This window comes from Coregonus clupeaformis, chromosome 8, assembly GCF_020615455.1.
Source record: "Coregonus clupeaformis isolate EN_2021a chromosome 8, ASM2061545v1, whole genome shotgun sequence".
NCBI classification, from domain to species: domain Eukaryota; kingdom Metazoa; phylum Chordata; class Actinopteri; order Salmoniformes; family Salmonidae; genus Coregonus; species Coregonus clupeaformis.
Genome location: NC_059199.1, coordinates 55,622,891 through 55,641,603, shown reverse-complemented (window position 1 = coordinate 55,641,603; position 18,713 = coordinate 55,622,891). Strand labels below are relative to the sequence as shown.

Below are 18,713 nucleotides of genomic sequence, written 5' to 3'. Positions count from 1 at the left end.
ATCGGTGCAGTTCTTTGCAAGGTATTGAAAAACCTCCCTCGTCTATGTGGTTGAATCTGTGCTTGAAATTCACTACTCGATTGAAGAACCTTACAGATAATGAGGTAGTCATTCAAAAATCATGTTAACCACTATTATTGAACACGGAATGAGTCCATGCAACTTATTATGCAATTTGTTAAGCACATTTTTACTCCTGAACTTATTTAGGCTTGCCATAACAAAGGGCTCGAATACATTTCAGCTTTTAATTTTGTATTCATTTCTCAAATGTTCTACAAACAAAATTCCACTTTGACATTATGGGGTATTGTGTGTAGATCAGTGACACAAAATCTCAATTTAAAGCTGCAATATAACTTTCTGGGCGACCTGACCAAATTCACATAGAAATATGATTTATACATATGTCATTCTCATTGAAAGCAAGTCGAAGAAGCGGTAGATCTGTTCTATGTGCAGTTTTTCTGTGCTTCTTGTTCTTAAGTTTCGTTTTTGCGTCTTTTACTTTCAGTTTTGTACACCAGCTTCAAATATATTTAAAAGCGGTTTAGATGGTACAATGATTCAATGACTGCCGGTTTTGTCACATACACTGAAATTAGGCGAATTATTCAAATTTTTGAAACCAGGAAATGGCCGAGCGATTTCTGCATAATGCACCTTTTTAAATTAATTTTAAAATCAGGCTGTAACAAAACAAAATGTGGAAAAAGTAAAGGGGTGTGAATACTTTCTGAAGGTACTGTTTGTACCTTTTTTACCATTTATTTGTATAATTACTTTTACTTACAATGTTATGTACTGTTAACATTCTTCCTGTTGTTGCTGTCTTAAACTTTAAATAGGAAGACGTTTTATGGGCTGTGATGTGTACACTGCAAGAGCAGTATCACAAATGCTATAGCCTTTTCCCAATTCTCTGGGCCAACACTGGGGGGAAAGAAAACACTTTTTGTACTTTGAAAGTTGTGTAAAGTTTATAGTAGTACACTTTGTTACTTATTTCATCCAATAAAGGCAACTAAAAGTTAATTTACATTAAAGTCATACAATCCACTGAGCATTAATGTTTTCAAATATGGATGATGTATTGAAGTCAAGTGAAGGAGAAAAGGGAGAGATTCAAAAATGCACTTTATGAACAAGTAACTATGGGTGATGGGTCACATCTTTGCCCACTATATACTTTAGATAACTCAAAATGGGTATAAGAACAAATCTTTAAGCTAAATTATGTATTTACAGTGTGTGTATGGCATACATTCTACTATTCCACACAGCTCAATGGTAAAAGGGCTTGTTTCCACAACAATAATATCCTAGACTACATACCGTAAGTCTTTTGAAGTGTTAAGCATATGAGACAATACCTACAATATTAATCAACACAGCATGTGAATGTCCCCATGTTTGCAAAAGCCCCAAGTTGTCCCATCACTGAATCATCATCACTTAAGTGTTCATCATCTCCAAAAACCTCAATGATGATAGACAGTAAGGCTATTGCATGTCACATGTCAGTAATGGCCAGAGCAGAAACATTTCCTCAACTGAGAAACGTAAGGGAATTGCGGTCAGAATATTATCAATGATTTTGTCAAGGTTACCCTCATTGGCTGATGTGCAATAAACAGACACTCCCATGAACACCTGTGTGCACCACCTCAAGTGCAAGGTCATGTAATTTCTCTCTCAGGGATGACCTATGCTCTTTAATGACCAGCCTATGTCTTGGTTGTAATTATTGTCCTGCATGCCTCTCCAAAGGACTTGCATTGCCCTCACATACGTCCTTGCAGTTGCATGAGGTAGCACAATTGTAACAGCAGTCATGTTTGGGTGATAATGGTTGCGTGACCTCATCATCAAAGAGCTGTAACAGTTTCACCCGACTGCAGCTGGTACTGTTTGACACATAGTCTCATCTTATCTGAAACTGCAACAAGCTGTCTTCCATGGTACCGGATAAGTGAATGTGAGCATGTGCCGTCCCTCCCCGCTCTTCCATATGCCTGCAAGTAAGACTCAAGGTCTTGAGGTGGTCCATAGTTGACTACATGTTGGACACCCTTAAAGTCTACCCCCATTCCCAGTGCTGAAGTAGCCTAGCCATCATAACTCTGAGATTAGATGACTCTTCTTTCAAGACTGCTATGATGTGCAGTTTTATGTGCTCGGGTGTCTAAGTGGTCCCAAAACCAGTTTTCCAGTATGTCCTCTGCTCTTGCTGGATGCACAGATTTCCAGGGAAATGCTGAAAAACCTTGTTGTACAGCAAAGAATAGTCTTCAATTCTCTTACAGTATAGGACAGTCCTTGGGTTCTCAGGCCCCTTTGAATCCAACTCTGTGAGCAACCATGAAAACGTCTCTACAGGGTCAGACGACACCTTCTTCACGGCCAGTCTGTTGTCGTCCCTGTCAGGACTTTTCACCACCTCAACACATTGCTACATGCCCAGCTGCTTCATTATGCTCTTCCTTCTAGCCTTGGAAGCTGTAGCTGTGACGGCCAATACAGGAACTGGAACTGGCAGGAGTGACCACAGCTCGCCAACCATTCCACACCACTTCCGAAAAGCAGCCTCCTTCCCCTGTGCCTTACCCCTTTTTATAGGAAATGGGATCAAAACAAGAAAATATGCAATAGTTGTAATAATAAAGGACTAAATAATACTGGTTCAAGGACAACATTGTCATGTTGAAGGTAGAGCGTAGCCTTTGTGTTAATTTAAAGGAGTGTCATTTTAACAGAAGGTCCAACATTATTTTAAGTGATATATATTGAAACACAACTGATCAAAGAATTAGCAGGTTTCACGCATCAGACACTCATTCTACAAGTCAAATAATACCAGGGCATATCAAATCATATGAGCAATTAACATGTACACACATGGCAATAAAAACACATGGCGCGCCCCCCACCCCCCCTTCTCCCTCGCTCCCCACATAGCCGTACTTCCATCTAAAAATAGAATATGGTTCTAAACACTGCTACATGAATGTGGATGCTGCCATGATTACGGATAATCCTGAATGAATCATGAATAAAAATGATGGATGGAGACATGTTGGCTGGGTGGAGTTGGGGGAATGGGATGGGAGGTTGGGGTTGGAGGCCAACTTCTTTTTTATTTTATTTTCCTGTATATACTGAATTTATTATTACTTAAACTTTGAAATATGATCAAATCAATCAATACTTTATAGTTACAGCATCTACCTTTTTTAATGTTTTTGTTTTATTTTTCTGAGTGGCAGAAGATGGGGAATGTTGTAAGTGGGGAACCCCCCACCACTTAGTCTCTATTGCTCTATCTACCGATATAAGCTACAGTATGCTTGTTATAGGACCCAACTATATGTGTTCTGAATGGAGTTGATTGGCAGTTGGTGGCATAGAGATGAAAAGAAAGGAAGAGAGATATGGAGGAGAGGAAGAAAGGATGCAGTGTCTCCATGTCACCTAGGTTTGTGAGGGCCACCTGTGAAGGGAATGAGAGGGAAATACGATCTGACCCTCTACCCCACCTGAAATCTCTTAGCGCTTATTCAGATTTATGAAAGTTGGAAGAGAGGCATCGGGACGAAGTAGAAATATACATAATATGTACAGAAACTTTTGAATTTACATTAGCAGTGGAATGTCCCGTGCCGAGAGAGGGTTAGGGTGACGTTCTTGCGTCGCAGCTCAAATGTACCGTAAATATCACAGTAGCCACTAGCCCAGGGTTTCCCAAACTCGGTCCTCAGAACCCCAAGGGGTGCACGATTTGGTTTCTGCCCTAGCACTACACAGCTGATTCAAATCATCAACTAATCATCAACCTTTGATGTGTAGTGTTAGGGCAAAAACCAAAACGTGCACCCCTTGGGGTCCTGAGGACCGAGTTTGGGTAACGCTGCACGAGCCAGTAACCATGCAAAATATTCAACTAGCCTATGCAAACAACTTTCCATGCATCTAGCATATTACAGTCTTGATTAATGCAGCAAAACCATATTACACTCTTGAATAATGCAACCATTCACAAGCATGTGCAGACACTTCAATTATTGATTTAATACATACACTCATTATTTTAGCTGCAAGACAATAACACAGACAAAGTGGCACAGATACTAGCTAGATAGCTAACATTTGCTTCAAGTAACTTCAGTATAGCACAAATAAAAATGTACCCCTCATACGAATATAAAAGTACAGTAACGTTATCATAATGTGTCACTCATATTATACAGAGCTAGGTAGCTAGCAAGCTAAACAAAATGTCTGCATCCTTACGTACTAGGGTACATCTTGAGGCTGGAGTAAGATCTTTCAGATACAAAGGCCCAACTGACTGGAATCATTTACCTATAGAAATCAGGGCATTACAATCACACAGTGAATTTAAGAGAGCTATTTTTTAAATGTTAAGAACAAACTGTGTTTTTTAACTAATACAAGCATCACCATGTGAAGATATTTGTAAATATGTATGAATATATAATAGGTACTTAGTTGTATTAGTAGTTGTAGTGGTTTTTATAAATGTATTCCATTGTTATTATTATTAGACAGTAGTTGCTATATTATTCTTGTTATTAAGTATTGCTTTTTTTGTTATTATTTATTTGGACACTTGGAATCGAGATCTCAAGAGATTACATCCTGCAAAATGTCAAATAAATAAATACTAACTTACTAGCTAAGTTGGCTAACGTTAGCTGAACAATACCTAGCTAGATTGATTTTCAGCCTGGCTTTGAACAAACCATGCTTCATTTCATCAATATCATGCAAATAATTAGGCCTACAAAGCTAATTGTGACTGAAACAGTTGTTCATTCACTGGGGAGTTGCTGCTTGCTTTTGCAATGAAATAATTGTCTTCTGTGATTCCCTTCACGCCACGGCGTCAATTTCAGAGTAACCGGCTTTTACTGCAATTTCAGGTAAAAACTAAATAAAACATTTCTCTAATATAAGGAAAATGCCTATACATTTCAGCTGTTTCAAAAACATTGCTCTGCTATTATGATTTTTACTGTAGGCAATCTCTCATAGTGAGAAGAGGCCCTTAATCAAGTGTTACAATACTGTGCGTGTCTGCTATTGCTGTCTGTGTGTAGTTGTGTGTGACTTGGCCCTGTCCAGGTTATTTGGATATGGATATAACCACACGGTCTTAAATAAAGCAACCTTGTGCCTCTAGGTGTAATCTAGTCTCTCTGGTATATTCACTTTCACTCTTCGTGTTTTAGAAAAGATCTTAATCTCCAACACAACAAAAAGAGGGGAATCCCTTTCTCTCTCTCTCCCTCTCTCTCGCTCTTTAATCCCTCCCTCTCGCTCTCTTTCTCCTGGCACCACCAATGTGTGGCACAGTTCCGTGGGCACTTGCACTATTGTTTTCAGTTTGTAATGTTGCCGGGGCCGGTTGCCAGGGTCTGTTGTTGCCGTTGGAGAGGTATGGGGGCATTGTTGACAAGTTGATGGAGGGAGAAGAACAAGAGAGAAGAATGATAGATGAAGAATGATAGATGGAGCAGACATGGAGGTCCCAAGGTTGGCTCTATCAGAGATCATCAGTCAGGGAGCGAGGTGTGGTGTGCTCGTGCATCCGTGTGTCTGTGTGTGTGCGTGCGTGTGTGTGTGTGTGTGTGTGTGTGTGTTATTTAGTGTGTGTCAGTGATGGAGTAGGTTATTACAGTCTACAGGGACACTACTGCAGCAGCAAAGCTCCTTACTCTAGGCTACATCCCAAATGGCTCCCTATTTAGTGCACTACTTTTGACCCATAGGGCCCATATAGCTCTGGTCAAAAGTAGTGCACTAGATATGGAATAGGGAGCCATTTGGAACGCATACTCCACTGTCTGTAATACAACATCTGACAACACTTTAACAATATGCTGACCTCATACTACTTCTCCTACACACATACACACACAAACTCTGGTGACTCTGAACTGATGCACGTGATTAGAATAAGTGCCTGCTACTTGGGCCTATGCTTTACTAAGGGTTTACTTAATAAATCTGCCGCTATCATGCAGATTAAATATTGGCTACATAAAGCGTATTCAAGAGTTTAGTGCATTACACAATAAATGGTTTGTGCCCTCTCAATACCAATATCAAGTATTATTTCAATTCAACTACGGCAGGACCAATCATCAATTTATGGCGTGTTCTGTTGTGATAAAACAGGAATCCCAGCAGGACCAATCACGTGTCTTTTTATTTCTTGTGACATCACAGGACCCTTCGGTGACTCTGAACGTTCCGCTGGGTGCCATTGGCCGGGTGGAGAAGATGGGCGGAGCCTCCAGTCGGGGGGAGAACTCATACGGGCTGGACATCACCTGCAAGGTAAGATACTTCATCATGGCCCTGACACCCCTATTTTATACACAATGGTTCAGTCCTAGTCTGTCAGATATAATCGGAATGAACCAATATTTTAATTTTTTTACATTGTGCTCAGAGACGTTAATTCCAGTCTTGGATCAGGAAGTTACAACATCAAAGACTACAACTATTTATTTTGTACTGACAGCATTTTGTGTGTGTGTTTGTGTGTGTGTGTCTCCCAACAGGACATGAGGAACCTGAGGTTTGCGCTGAAGCAAGAGGGCCACAGCAGAAGAGACATCTTCGATATACTCTTTAGATACGCCTTTCCACTATCCCACGGCCTGGTACTTACACACCTTTTTTATTTAGTCTCACCTGATGTCATTACCACTTTTAATAACTGTTTAACAACTATATAATTGTACAAGACAAGTGCTTTATTAGAGTTTGTCAGTTTGAGGTGGCCTGTTATTTGTCTTTGCACATCATTAGAGTAGAGTCATCAAACAATCACTCACAAAGAGCAGTTTACTTAGCGAAGCTCTCCCATGTTGTTTGCGTGACATACAACGTCTGTAATGACAAGTCAATCACATTCTCTCTCTCCCTCAGCTTCTGTTTGCGTACCTGAGTCAGGAGAAATATGAAGAGAACGGCTGGAGTGTCTACAAGCCCATAGAAGAGTTCAGGCGGCAGGTAAGCCTTATCATTGTCTTATTAAATGTGTCATTACATTGCTATGACAAGTCTTATAGGTTTTATGTGTCTATTGGGCCAGGTCCAATGCCTCCGCTTTTAACTCAGTCACTTACAGGTAACTGCCAAAATATTGGAAACACTTGAGTAAATGAGGGATACGAAGTATATTGAAAGCAGATGCTTCCACACAGGTGTGGGTCCTGACTTAATTAAGCAATTAACATCACATCATGTTTAGGATCATGTATAAAAATGCTAGGCAGGCCATTATTTTGGCTTCCATGTCTATGCCCTCATAGGATGACAATGCCCCCATCCACAGGGTACGAGTGGTCACTAAATGGTTTGATGAGCATGAAAACGATGTAAACCATATGCTATGGCCTCTCAGTCACCAGATCTCAACCCAATTGAACACTTATGGGAGATTCTGGAGCGGCGCCTGAGACAGCATTTTCCACCACCATCAATAAAATACCAAATGATGGAATTTCTTGTGGAAGAATGGTGTCGCATCCCTCCAATAGAGTTCCAGACATCTATGCCAAGGTGCATTGAAGCTGTTCTGGCTTGTGGTGGCTAGGCTTGGGGGCGGTATCAAGATTTCTATACCTTCATACCGTGCCTGTGTCATCCAGGGATATACAGTATTACCGGTAGTGCACACAAGGGGCTATATATTTTTTTTAAACGTAAAAAAAGCCCCAAAAAACGTCACTTACCAGAATGCTAACAAAATGCTTACAAGTACTAAGGAATTATCGTAGCAGATGCTAGGTAAATGCTAATGAGCGCATGCAAACATTTACTACTAGGACAGACAACCCAGCGCATAAAGTTATGCAAGTATCTCAAAACGCAGTTTTCAGCACGCACAAAACAAATATTATGCAGCAGGGATCTTAATCCAGGAGGGGATTGTCTCTGCTGCTGTTACCAAGAAGCTTGATCTTGCAAGCTACTGTTAGTCACTTAGCTAACATTAGCAAGTTAGCAAAACCCAGCTGGAGAGAATTTATTTGGCACATCTTAGATAGTTAACTTAATAGTTATAAGATATATAGCTGGCAAACATTAGTACAAGTGTAACTTGATCACCTCACTTAAGTTGTGCTGCAGGAGTGACTCAACTCACAAAGCTCCCATTTTGCTCGTTGTTCTTTGTAAACAAACACACATGACTGTCTCAAACCGCTGTTTTCGGAAACTAGTACCGGTAAGCTTCATAATGAAAAAGTTTCATAATGTAAAATGATCTAACGGAGAAATGATAAACGCGATCTGCTTTATCTATTATCTAGTGCACAAGTTGACTGCAGGTATTTATTTAAAAAGTACTAATCCTCATAGAGAATGCTAACTAAATGCTAATGAGCGCACATTTTGTACAGTTTCTGACCTAAACTATACGAGTAACTCAAAGATGCTACTCACAGTTTGCTTAACGCACAAAATGAATATTAGCCAGCAAGGCTCTTGATCCAGGAAGGGATTCTCTGCTGTTACCAAGTGAATGCATGATTTTGGAAGAAGCTAACATTTTACATTTTAGTCATTTAGCAGACGCTCTTATCCAGAGCGACTTACAGTTAGTGAGTGCATACATTTTTCATACTGGCCCCCTGTGGGAATCGAACCCACAATCCTGGTGTTGCAAGCGCCATGCTCTACCAACTGAGCTACAGGAGGCCTTAGTTAGATAGCTAACTAGCTACTAAATTAGCTAACCAAATGCACAACTGCAGAGCGTTTAGCACATTTTAGACAGTTAACTTAATAGTTATAAGATATCTAGCTGGCAAACATTTAGTTGTGAATTCCATACTGTAATTAGATCACCTGTTGCATGCTACATGACCGTGAGTGACTCACAAGGCTCTGGTCTCTTGTCGTTGTGTGCTTGTAAACAAACACCACGTGACTTGGGACTACCATAAGCTACATAATAATGTGACAGGTGAAATGAAGAACGCAATGTTCTTTATCTCCTAACATATTGCACAAGTTGACTGCAGGTATTTACTTAAAAAGTAGCTGCAAATATTCAAATGTATTTAAAAACTTCAAATAAATAGTTTCAACGGTGTTGACGGTATTGAAAAACCATCCTGTGGCTTTTTCCAAATACCCCTGTATACGGTATATACGGTATACTGCCCAAGCCTATTGGTGGCCCAACATCCTATTAAGACACTTTATGTTGGTGTTTCTTTTATTTTGGCAGTTACCTGTACTTAGTCTGTTTAAATACTGTCCTCTTCCTGTCATCAGTGATGTAGTACTGGACCTCACCAATAATGCCTCCGATTGAGTAACAACCTGTCATCTCTTCTCTGATTGGCTGTTTGTCTACCCCGGTCCCCAGGGCTTACCCACTGACAAGTGGCGTATCACGTTCATCAATGAGAACTATGAGCTGTGTGACACCTACCCCACCATACTGGTGGTTCCCTTCAAAACTACAGAGGAAGACCTGAGGAAAGTGTCTACCTTCAGGTCGCGAGGACGCATACCGGTAACTCCCCCTTTTCTCATCCTATCCTCACACTCTTCCTGCCCTCTCTCTATTCACCTTATCCCGCTTTCCTTCTTCCTTCTCCTTTCTTCTTTCTTTTCCTCCATCTCTTTATCCCTCTATCATATCCCTCTGTTCTATGTCTCTCTTACTTTCTTCCACCCAACCCCCCTCCCTCTCCCGCACCCCTCCGTCTCCCACCTCCAAATTTACCTAACACTCTCTCTCACTCGCTCTAACACTCCGTCTTTCTCTCTTTCTCCTCTCTCTCTAGGTCCTATCCTGGATCCACCGTGAGAACCAGGCCGTTATCTGCCGCTGCTCCCAGCCTCTGGTTGGGATGTCTGGGAAGAGGAACAAGGACGACGAGCGCTACCTGGACGTGATCCGGGAGGCCAACGGCACTGCCAAGCTCACCATCTACGACGCACGGCCTAGCGTCAATGCCGTTGCCAACAAGGTCAGGGGACAAAGGTCACTGAAAGATCACAATGGGGTCAATGGATCAAATAGGGACACTTCCACCCTTTTTATTTACATATATAGGGACGCTAGTGAGGAATCTATGGTATGGAGTTTTTCAGGTGATGTCCTACGTCACAGCAAAGCTTTGCTACATAGAGACAAAGGGTGATACGGTGCAATGTTTTGGAAGGAGGTGTGTTGGTTATGGTGTCTTTTTGACATCCACAGAGAATGGACTGTTGTGTTCTCTTGTTGTCTACTGTAGGGCCTTGCTATTAGTCTCCTACATTGTTTACTGGTGTCAGAAGTCAGAACCGAGGAGGTAGAGTTTAGAAGCTAAGAGGACACAACTACACTGTGTGTGAGTGTGTATTGGAGTGTGATGTAACACACACCGCACAACGCTGCTGGGAGTGAAATGGTCTATGATGTCTATGATGATAATCCCAAAATGTCTGACACCCAAGTGAGAGGCTTTTAACAGCTAGCTACCCTCTGCACATTGTGCCCACAGTGACTGATCAAAACCCCAAAGCATTTACAAATGACCCTGTTTGAATACCCTCAAGGGAGGAATGGGTAGCACCTTGGAATAAGGCATTTATAATGGATTAGTAAATAGTTTATTCATAATTTATTAATCATCACTCCTACATTTGTAGATGTTAGTAAGCTAGTTATTCACACATTTATAAACATCTTTTAAAGTATGTTATGATTCATAAGATCATTCATAAGATGTTGAATATAGGTCCTTATAAACCATTTACTAATCATTAGTGAAATCTTTTTGCAAGGCCTCATCTAAAGTGAGGGCTATTTATACTTTATAAATACTTTATAAATGTTTAGAGTGACACGCCATTGGTAGACATTCCAGTAGTACCTGATGCTCCTTAAGGTCTCAAAATGGCCCCTATAATTATTTTGTCAGTATTCAAACAGGGCCAGTGATTATTTTTTTTTGTCTATGAATGATGACATCACTCTCTAACCTTAACCCCTGACCTCTAACCTCTATCCCATCCTTATAGGCCACGGGTGGGGGTTACGAGGGTGACGACACGTATCAGAACGCTGAGCTGGTGTTTCTGGACATACACAACATCCACGTCATGAGAGAGTCACTGAAGAAGCTAAAGGACATTGTCTATCCCAATGTAGAGGAGTCACACTGGCTGTCTAGTCTGGAGTCTACACACTGGCTAGAACACATCAAGGTAGGGATTTGCACACATGTACGCATGCACCAGGGTTGGGCTCAATTCGAATTGAAGTCAGTCAATTCAGGAAGTGATTTGAATAAAAAATAAATAGCTTCTCCCTTTCAGTTTATCAAGACGTTTTTGTCAATCATTGAATTGGAATTTCAGTTTGCTTCCTGAATTGACTGCCTTCAATTAGAATTGAGCCCAACCCTGCCTCTCCTTTTCTCTAGCTGGTGTAATTGGGACCCATCCAGGTAGCAGATAAAAGATCAGTGGGGATAACAGAGTGGTGGTCCACTGCAGTGACTTTAACTCTCTTCTTCTCTCTCTCGCTCTCTCTTACTGTCTTTCTCTCTCTCCAGCTCGTCCTCTCCGGAGCCATCCAGGTAGCAGATAAGATATCGGGGGGTAACTCTGTGGTGGTCCACTGTAGTGATGGGTGGGACCGGACGGCCCAGCTCACCTCTCTGGCCATGCTGATGCTGGACAGCCACTACCGCACCCTCAGGGGCTTCCAGGTGAGTAGGAGGGATGGCGGGAGGAAGGAAGGGGGGGAGGGAAGGGAGAGAATGAGAAGGGGTAAGGGAAGAACAAGGGTTCCACGTATGTATGAATTGTTGTACTCAAATTGATGAGACAACTAGCTGTATAAATATGAATCATTCATTCATTCAGGTACTGCTGGAGAAGGAGTGGATCAGTTTTGGACACAAGTTTGCCTCCGTAAGTCAGACAAAGGCTTTTTGTTCTCCTCGTAGACATTTAATCACATTTATGATCAGGAAAACCAGGCTCTGTGCTGTCCATGTTCAGAGTTTTTTTTATTTCTATATAACTAATTATTTCTAGAAACGTATGTGTGCCCTCACTCTTGCATGAAACTGTGTCCCAGGGCTGCAATTGTCACTCCAGTTTTTTTATGTGAAGTGATGTACCAGCTGTTATACAACTTCCCTGTTGAGAGCAACTATACTGTCTGCAATGTTATGACAGTCTTATTGCATAGATATCACCTCTGTCTAACAGTATGTAAATGACCAGAAAGTACAAACTACAGTGACAGGAAGCTGATAACACGCCATATTGTTTCTCTGTCTGTGTATGTATGTATGTATGTATGTATGTGTAGAGGATAGGACACGGGGATAAGAACCATGCAGACCAGGATAGGTCTCCTATCTTTGTACAGTTCATAGACTGTGTCTGGCAGATGACCAAACAGGTAGGTACACATACACACACTCACCTGTGTATGGCTACGGCTCTATCTCAATCTTTCTCCACCTTCTCAACTGTATTGGAGGAGAAGGTCCAAGGGTTCTCCCCTTGTACCTTCTTCTCCAATGGGTTTTGAGAAGGAAGTAAGGAGAGAGGATGCAAGGAATCAAGGAAAGATGAACTGAGACAGAGCCTACGAGTTGTTTTCGAACCAGGCTTTACATTTCCCTCTTTCTCCTTCTCCTCTCTTCTCTCCTTTTTTCCCCATCAGTTCCCGACAGCGTTTGAGTTCAACGAGCGGCTCCTAGTGACCATCCTGGACCACCTGTTCAGCTGTCGCTTTGGAACCTTCCTCTACAACTGTGAAAGCGCTAGGGACACCAACGTAAGTCAGACTGTTACGATCTCTTTATCACTCTATTTCTGTCACTTTCCTTATTCTCTCCTCAAAATCTATTTTTTCCTCTCTCTGTTTATCGCTCTCTCTGTTCCTCTACAACTGCAAGTATCTGAGACCACAACATAATAAGTCAGAGCCCCACTTCTCTATCTTTTGGTCATTTCCTCCTTTCTAATACCCTCTCTTCTCTACAATATTTCTCTTTCTCTTCATCTCCAACCCTTTCCCTATCTATAATATTTCTGTCTCCCTCTCTTTGTCCCCCCACTCTCCCTCCCCCTCCCTCTCTCCATCCTGATCATGTGAAGTAGAGCAGAAGAAAGATGGGACGCATCGCTGGTTCTGAGTTTCAAACAGACAGGAATCATGCACTATGGGGGGATGCAACACACAGTAGTACACACTGCACTGTCACTCTATGACACAAACAAAGAGACTGTCTGTGCAACAGCACATCTAGAAAACACAGATACCCTCTTATCTACACACACCTCTCCCTTTACACCCCAGTGTAAAAATCTGTGGACTGCATAAGGGTCAAATTATTTGTATTCTTCCCCTCCAGGAGGTTCGGTGTAAGACGGTGTCTCTGTGGTCATTGGTGAACAGTGATGCTTCCCACTTCTCTCTCTCTCGCTCTCTCTCTCTCTCTAAATAAAGTAGTATACTCCTCTCCAGGAGGTGCGGTCTAAGACGGTGTCCCTGTGGTCGTTGATGAACCTGAACCCCTTCTCTCTCTTCCTCCGTCCCGCTCTCTCACTCTCTCTAAACAAATTATTTGTCTTCTTCTCTCCTCCTCTCTCTCCAGGAGCTGCGGTCTAAGACTGTGTCCCTGTGGTCATTGGTGAACAGTGACTATACTTCCTACCTGAACCCCTTCTACACTCCTGAGTCCGGTAGGGTCCTCTACCCCGTAGCCAGCATGAGACACCTAGAGCTCTGGGTGACTTATTACATCCGCTGGAACCCACGCATACGACAACAGGTAGAGATGGATGAGGGGAGGGGATGGGAGGATGGATGGATGAATAAATGAAAGTATGGTTACACTTTGCTCTCTGTAATAAGGCTCCATAACACTGTCATAACGGCATAAGCGGACATTGCCGCTTATGACAACTGACATTACACAGTCATATCACACATTTAGTCCAGTTAATATACTGTATCGTTATCTAGACCCTCGTTCATAAGGCCTACATAATACTGCTATAACAATCACATAACCAATGTCCTAAATAGTTAATGTGAACTTTTGACAACTGATGTTACACAGTTATAACATAAATGTAATCCAGGTAAGCTAGTTGGCTAGCTGACTTTTTGTTAGGATTTAGCCAAAACACAGAATATACCATACTGTCAGTCAAATACACCGGCCAATCAGTTGGGGTTATCTTGTGGTCAGTCTGAGTGTGAAATATCGCCTCAGGGGATTGGTTGGTTTGGCAGCAGTGATGCCGTGGCATCCTATAGGGCTCACAGTGTGTGTGTAAATTAAATAATAATTGTGTATGTGTGTAGAGCACCCGCTGCCTGCCCCCTCCAGTTCTTACACACACACACACACACCACTAAACACCCTTCTTTCCCTCTAACTCTTTTAACCCCCCTCCCGTCCTCAACACACACATACACACAGACATTCACCCACACCCCCAACACCCACTCTTGCCCAAACATCCCTCGCCCCCCTCGGCATGGCCTGAGTCACTGGAGCTGAAAATCCACTTTACACAAAACACCTACAGTGGGGAAAAAAAGTATTTAGTCAGCCACCAATTGTGCAAGTTCTCCCACTTAAAAAGATGAGAGAGGCCTGTAATTTTCATCATAGGTACACGTCAACTATGACAGACAAATTGAGAAAAAAAAATCCAGAAAATCCCATTGTAGGATTTTTTATGAATTTATTTGCAAATTATGGTGGAAAATAAGTATTTGGTCACCTACAAACAAGCAAGATTTCTGGCTCTCACAGACCTGTAACTTCTTCTTTAAGAGGCTCCTCTGTCCTCCACTCGTTACCTGTATTAATGGCACCTGTTTGAACTTGTTATCAGTATAAAAGACACCTGTCCACAACCTCAAACAGTCACACTCCAAACTCCACAATGGCCAAGACCAAAGAGCTGTCAAAGGACACCAAAAACAAAATTGTAGACCTGCACCAGGCTGGGAAGACTGAATCTGCAATAGGTAAGCAGCTATGTTTGAAGAAATCAACTGTGGGAGCAATTATTAGGAAATGGAAGACATACAAGACCACTGATAATCTCCCTCGATCTGGGGCTCCACGCAAGATCTCACCCTGTGGGGTCAAAATGATCACAAGAACGGTGAGCAAAAATCCCTGAACCACACGGGGGGACCTAGTGAATGACCTGCAGAGAGCTGGGACCAAAGTAACAAAGCCTACCATCAGTAACACACTACGCCGCCAGGGACTCAAATCCTGCAGTGCGAGACGTGTCCCCCTGCTTAAGCCAGTACATGTCCAGGCCCGTCTGAAGTGCATTTGGATGATCCAGAAGAGGATTGGGAGAATGTCATATGGTCAGATGAAACCAAAATATAACTTTTTGGTAAAAACTCAACTCGTCATGTTTGGAGGACAAAGAATGCTGAGTTGCATCCAAAGAACACCATACCTACTGTGAAGCATGGGGTTGGAAACATCATGCTTTGGGGCTGTTTTTCTGCAAAGGGACCAGGACGACTGATCCGTGTAAAGGAAAGAATGAATGGGGCCATGTATCGTGAGATTTTGAGTGAAACCCTCCTTCCATCAGCAAGGGCATTGAAGATGAAACGTGGCTGGGTCTTTCAGCATGACAATGATCCCAAACACACCGCCCGGGCAACGAAGGAGTGGCTTCGTAAGAAGCATTTCAAGGTCCTGGAGTGGCCTAGCCAGTCTCCAGATCTCAACCCCATAGAAAATCTTTGGAGGGAGTTGAAAGTCTGTGTTGCCCAGCGACAGCCCCAAAACATCACTGCTCTAGAGGAGATCTGCATGGAGGAATGGGCCAAAATACCAGCAACAGTGTGTGAAAACCTTGTGAAGACTTACAGAAAACGTTTGACCTGTGTCATTGCCAACAAAGGGTATATAACAAAGTATTGAGAAACTTTTGTTATTGACCAAATACTTATTTTCCACCATCATATGCCAATAAATTCATTAAAAATCCTACAATGTGATTTTCTAGAATTTTTTTTCTCATTTTGTCTGTCATAGTTGACGTGTACCTATGATGAAAATTACAGGCCTCTCTCATCTTTTTAAGTGGGAGAACTTGCACAATTGGTGGCTGACTAAATACTTTTTTTCCCCACTGTACACACACAGTCAACCATGATTCACCAAATTATATTCTACTCCATTTCCACTAACTGAAGTTAACTGTAAGGATTGTTTTCCTAATAGTGTAAAATTAACAGCTGTACAGAAAGACTCATGTGAGGGCCAAATTGCAGAGGAGGAACTTCTTGATGCAATTAAAGCCTTTAAGCCAGGGAAAACTCCAGGGCTGGATGGCATACCAGTTGAGGTATATCAAACCTTTTTTGATGTACTCAAAGATCCACTATTAGCATGTTTTAACCACTCCTATAAAAATGGTAAACTATCAAGTACTCAGCAAGAAGGTCCGATTTCACTATTACTGAAACAGGACCCAGGTGGTAAGTATAAAGATCCAGTCCACCTAAAAAACTGGAGGCCCCTTACACTTCAGTGTTGTGATGCAAAAATCCTAGCAAAATGCATAGCGCATAAAATTAAAAAGGTATTGTCCGATATTATTCATCCTAATCAGACAGGTTTTTTACATGGATGATACATTGGAGATGATATAAGACAAGTACTGGAAACTAGAAAATCTGGAAACCCAGGTATTCATAGCAGATTTTGAAAAGGCTTTTGATAAAGTATGACTAGAATTTATAAATAACGGCCTGGACTATTTTAATTTAGGAGAATCTCTTATACAATGGGTTCAAGTTATTAGTTTATTAGTTAGTAAAATAACAAATAATGGCTACTTCTCAGAAAGAATTAAACTGTCGGAGTAAAACAAGGTTGTCCGCTGTCGGCGTATCTATTTATTAAGGCCATAAAATGTTAGCTATTAACATCAAATCCAACAATAATATAGAGGGGCTAGAAATCCAAGGCTTAAAAACAAATGTGTCATTGTATGCTGACAACTCAGGTTTCTTCTTAAATTCGCAATCTGGATCCATGCACAGTCTCATAAAAGGATCTAGATAATTTTTCAAACCTCTCTGGATTACAACTGAACTATTGTACGATAAGTGTACCATATTACGTATTGGATCGCTACAAAATACAACTTTTACATTACCGTGTAGTTTACCAATAAAATGGTCTGACGGTGAAGTGGACATACTCAGTATTCATATCCCTAAAGAAATAAATGACTTCACTACAACAAATTTCTATAGAAAGTTAGCAAAAATAGATAAGATCTTGCTACCATAGAACAGAGTGCTGACTGAAGAGTTGGATTAAAGAGGAACCTCACATTAATATCAATGCAGAATTGACAGAAAAATAGTCTCTTATTGAATCTCAAGTCAGGATTGAGTCCTTTGACCATATGTTGTAGGGTCTATTTGTGGAAAAATCTCCCTGATTAATTATTTAGTCATATCCCAGTTTACCTATTTACTTATGGCCCTGCCTATGCTGAACAATTCGTTTTGTTTCATTATATGAGCAAAATATATTTCACATTATTTGGAACGAAAAGCCGGCAGGTAGCTTAGTGGGTAAGAGCGTTGTGCCAGTAGCCGAAAGGTCGCTGGTTCTAATCCCCGAGCCGACTAGGTGAAAAATCTGTCTGTGCCCTTAAGCAAGGCACTTAACCCTAATTGCTCATGTAAGTCGCTCTGGATAAGAGCGTCTGCTAAATGACTTTTATATATTATATTATATACAAAATTAAACGTGCTTAATTGTGTGATGAATATGAGTTTGGGGGGCTAAAATTATTAAATATTAAATCATTAAACCTCTCACTAAAAGCATCAGTCATACAAAACATATATTTAAACCTGAACTGGTTCTACAGTAGATTAGTTAGAATGGCTCACGCCTTGTTAAAAAATGGCCTTTTCCCCTTTATCCAGATTACAACCTCTCACTTTGTTAATTGAAAATGGAACCATTTTCTAAATATTGCCCTTTCTAAAACAAGCCATACATAGCTGGTTGCAATTCCAGTTTCATCCCCCAGAAAAGACAGAACAAATACTACAACAAATATTATGGTTAAACTCAAATATACTAATTGATAAAAAAAAAAAGAACATTCTTTATGGAATAAAAATAAATAAATAAGGAACTTTGCTAATGATATTATGAATAGGAAAGGTGGAGTAATGTCACATGTGCAGTTAGAGCAAACATTTCCATGTATTTTTATAAAATAAAAATATACCTGTTTCATTTGAGGACCAAAATGTTGACAACGGCGTGATACAGGTTGCAAAATAGTTGGGAAGAGATTTTCAATGTGCCAATTCCATGGCTGTTTTTTTCTATTGAAATTATTATACAAAATTCTTGCCAACAACAGAATGTTATGGGCTTACAACCATCTTAACTCCGCAGATTTTTCTGCGAAGTGACAGAATCATTAGATCATTTATTCTGGTATTGCCCCTATGTAGCTTGTTTCTGGTCACAGGTTCAGGAATGGCTGAAAAATCACAACATTTACCTAAAATGAACCCTACAAATAGCACTGTTAGGGAGATTTGGAAAGCCATAGTCAATCAATCATCAATATATCGAAATTGAGCTCAGGTGCATCCTGTTTCCGTTGAGCAT

The 18,713-nt window shown here is 41.1% G+C and overlaps 1 protein-coding gene across 3 annotated transcripts in view; it reads left to right on the top strand.

Annotated features, from left to right (window-relative positions):
* Nucleotides 1-18,713, top strand: part of LOC121571279 (myotubularin-like) — a 72,510-nt gene that overhangs the window by 49,707 nt on the left and 4,090 nt on the right. For all 3 annotated transcript variants that reach the window (XM_041882654.2, XM_041882653.2, XM_041882655.2), the window contains 11 exons: nucleotides 6,253-6,363; nucleotides 6,591-6,692; nucleotides 6,961-7,044; nucleotides 9,413-9,562; nucleotides 9,837-10,022; nucleotides 11,062-11,247; nucleotides 11,598-11,753; nucleotides 11,911-11,958; nucleotides 12,365-12,457; nucleotides 12,725-12,838; nucleotides 13,662-13,838. In XM_041882654.2, the coding sequence (XP_041738588.1) occupies nucleotides 6,253-6,363; nucleotides 6,591-6,692; nucleotides 6,961-7,044; nucleotides 9,413-9,562; nucleotides 9,837-10,022; nucleotides 11,062-11,247; nucleotides 11,598-11,753; nucleotides 11,911-11,958; nucleotides 12,365-12,457; nucleotides 12,725-12,838; nucleotides 13,662-13,838 (1,407 nt within the window). The remainder of the gene's footprint in view (nucleotides 1-6,252; nucleotides 6,364-6,590; nucleotides 6,693-6,960; nucleotides 7,045-9,412; nucleotides 9,563-9,836; nucleotides 10,023-11,061; nucleotides 11,248-11,597; nucleotides 11,754-11,910; nucleotides 11,959-12,364; nucleotides 12,458-12,724; nucleotides 12,839-13,661; nucleotides 13,839-18,713) is intronic.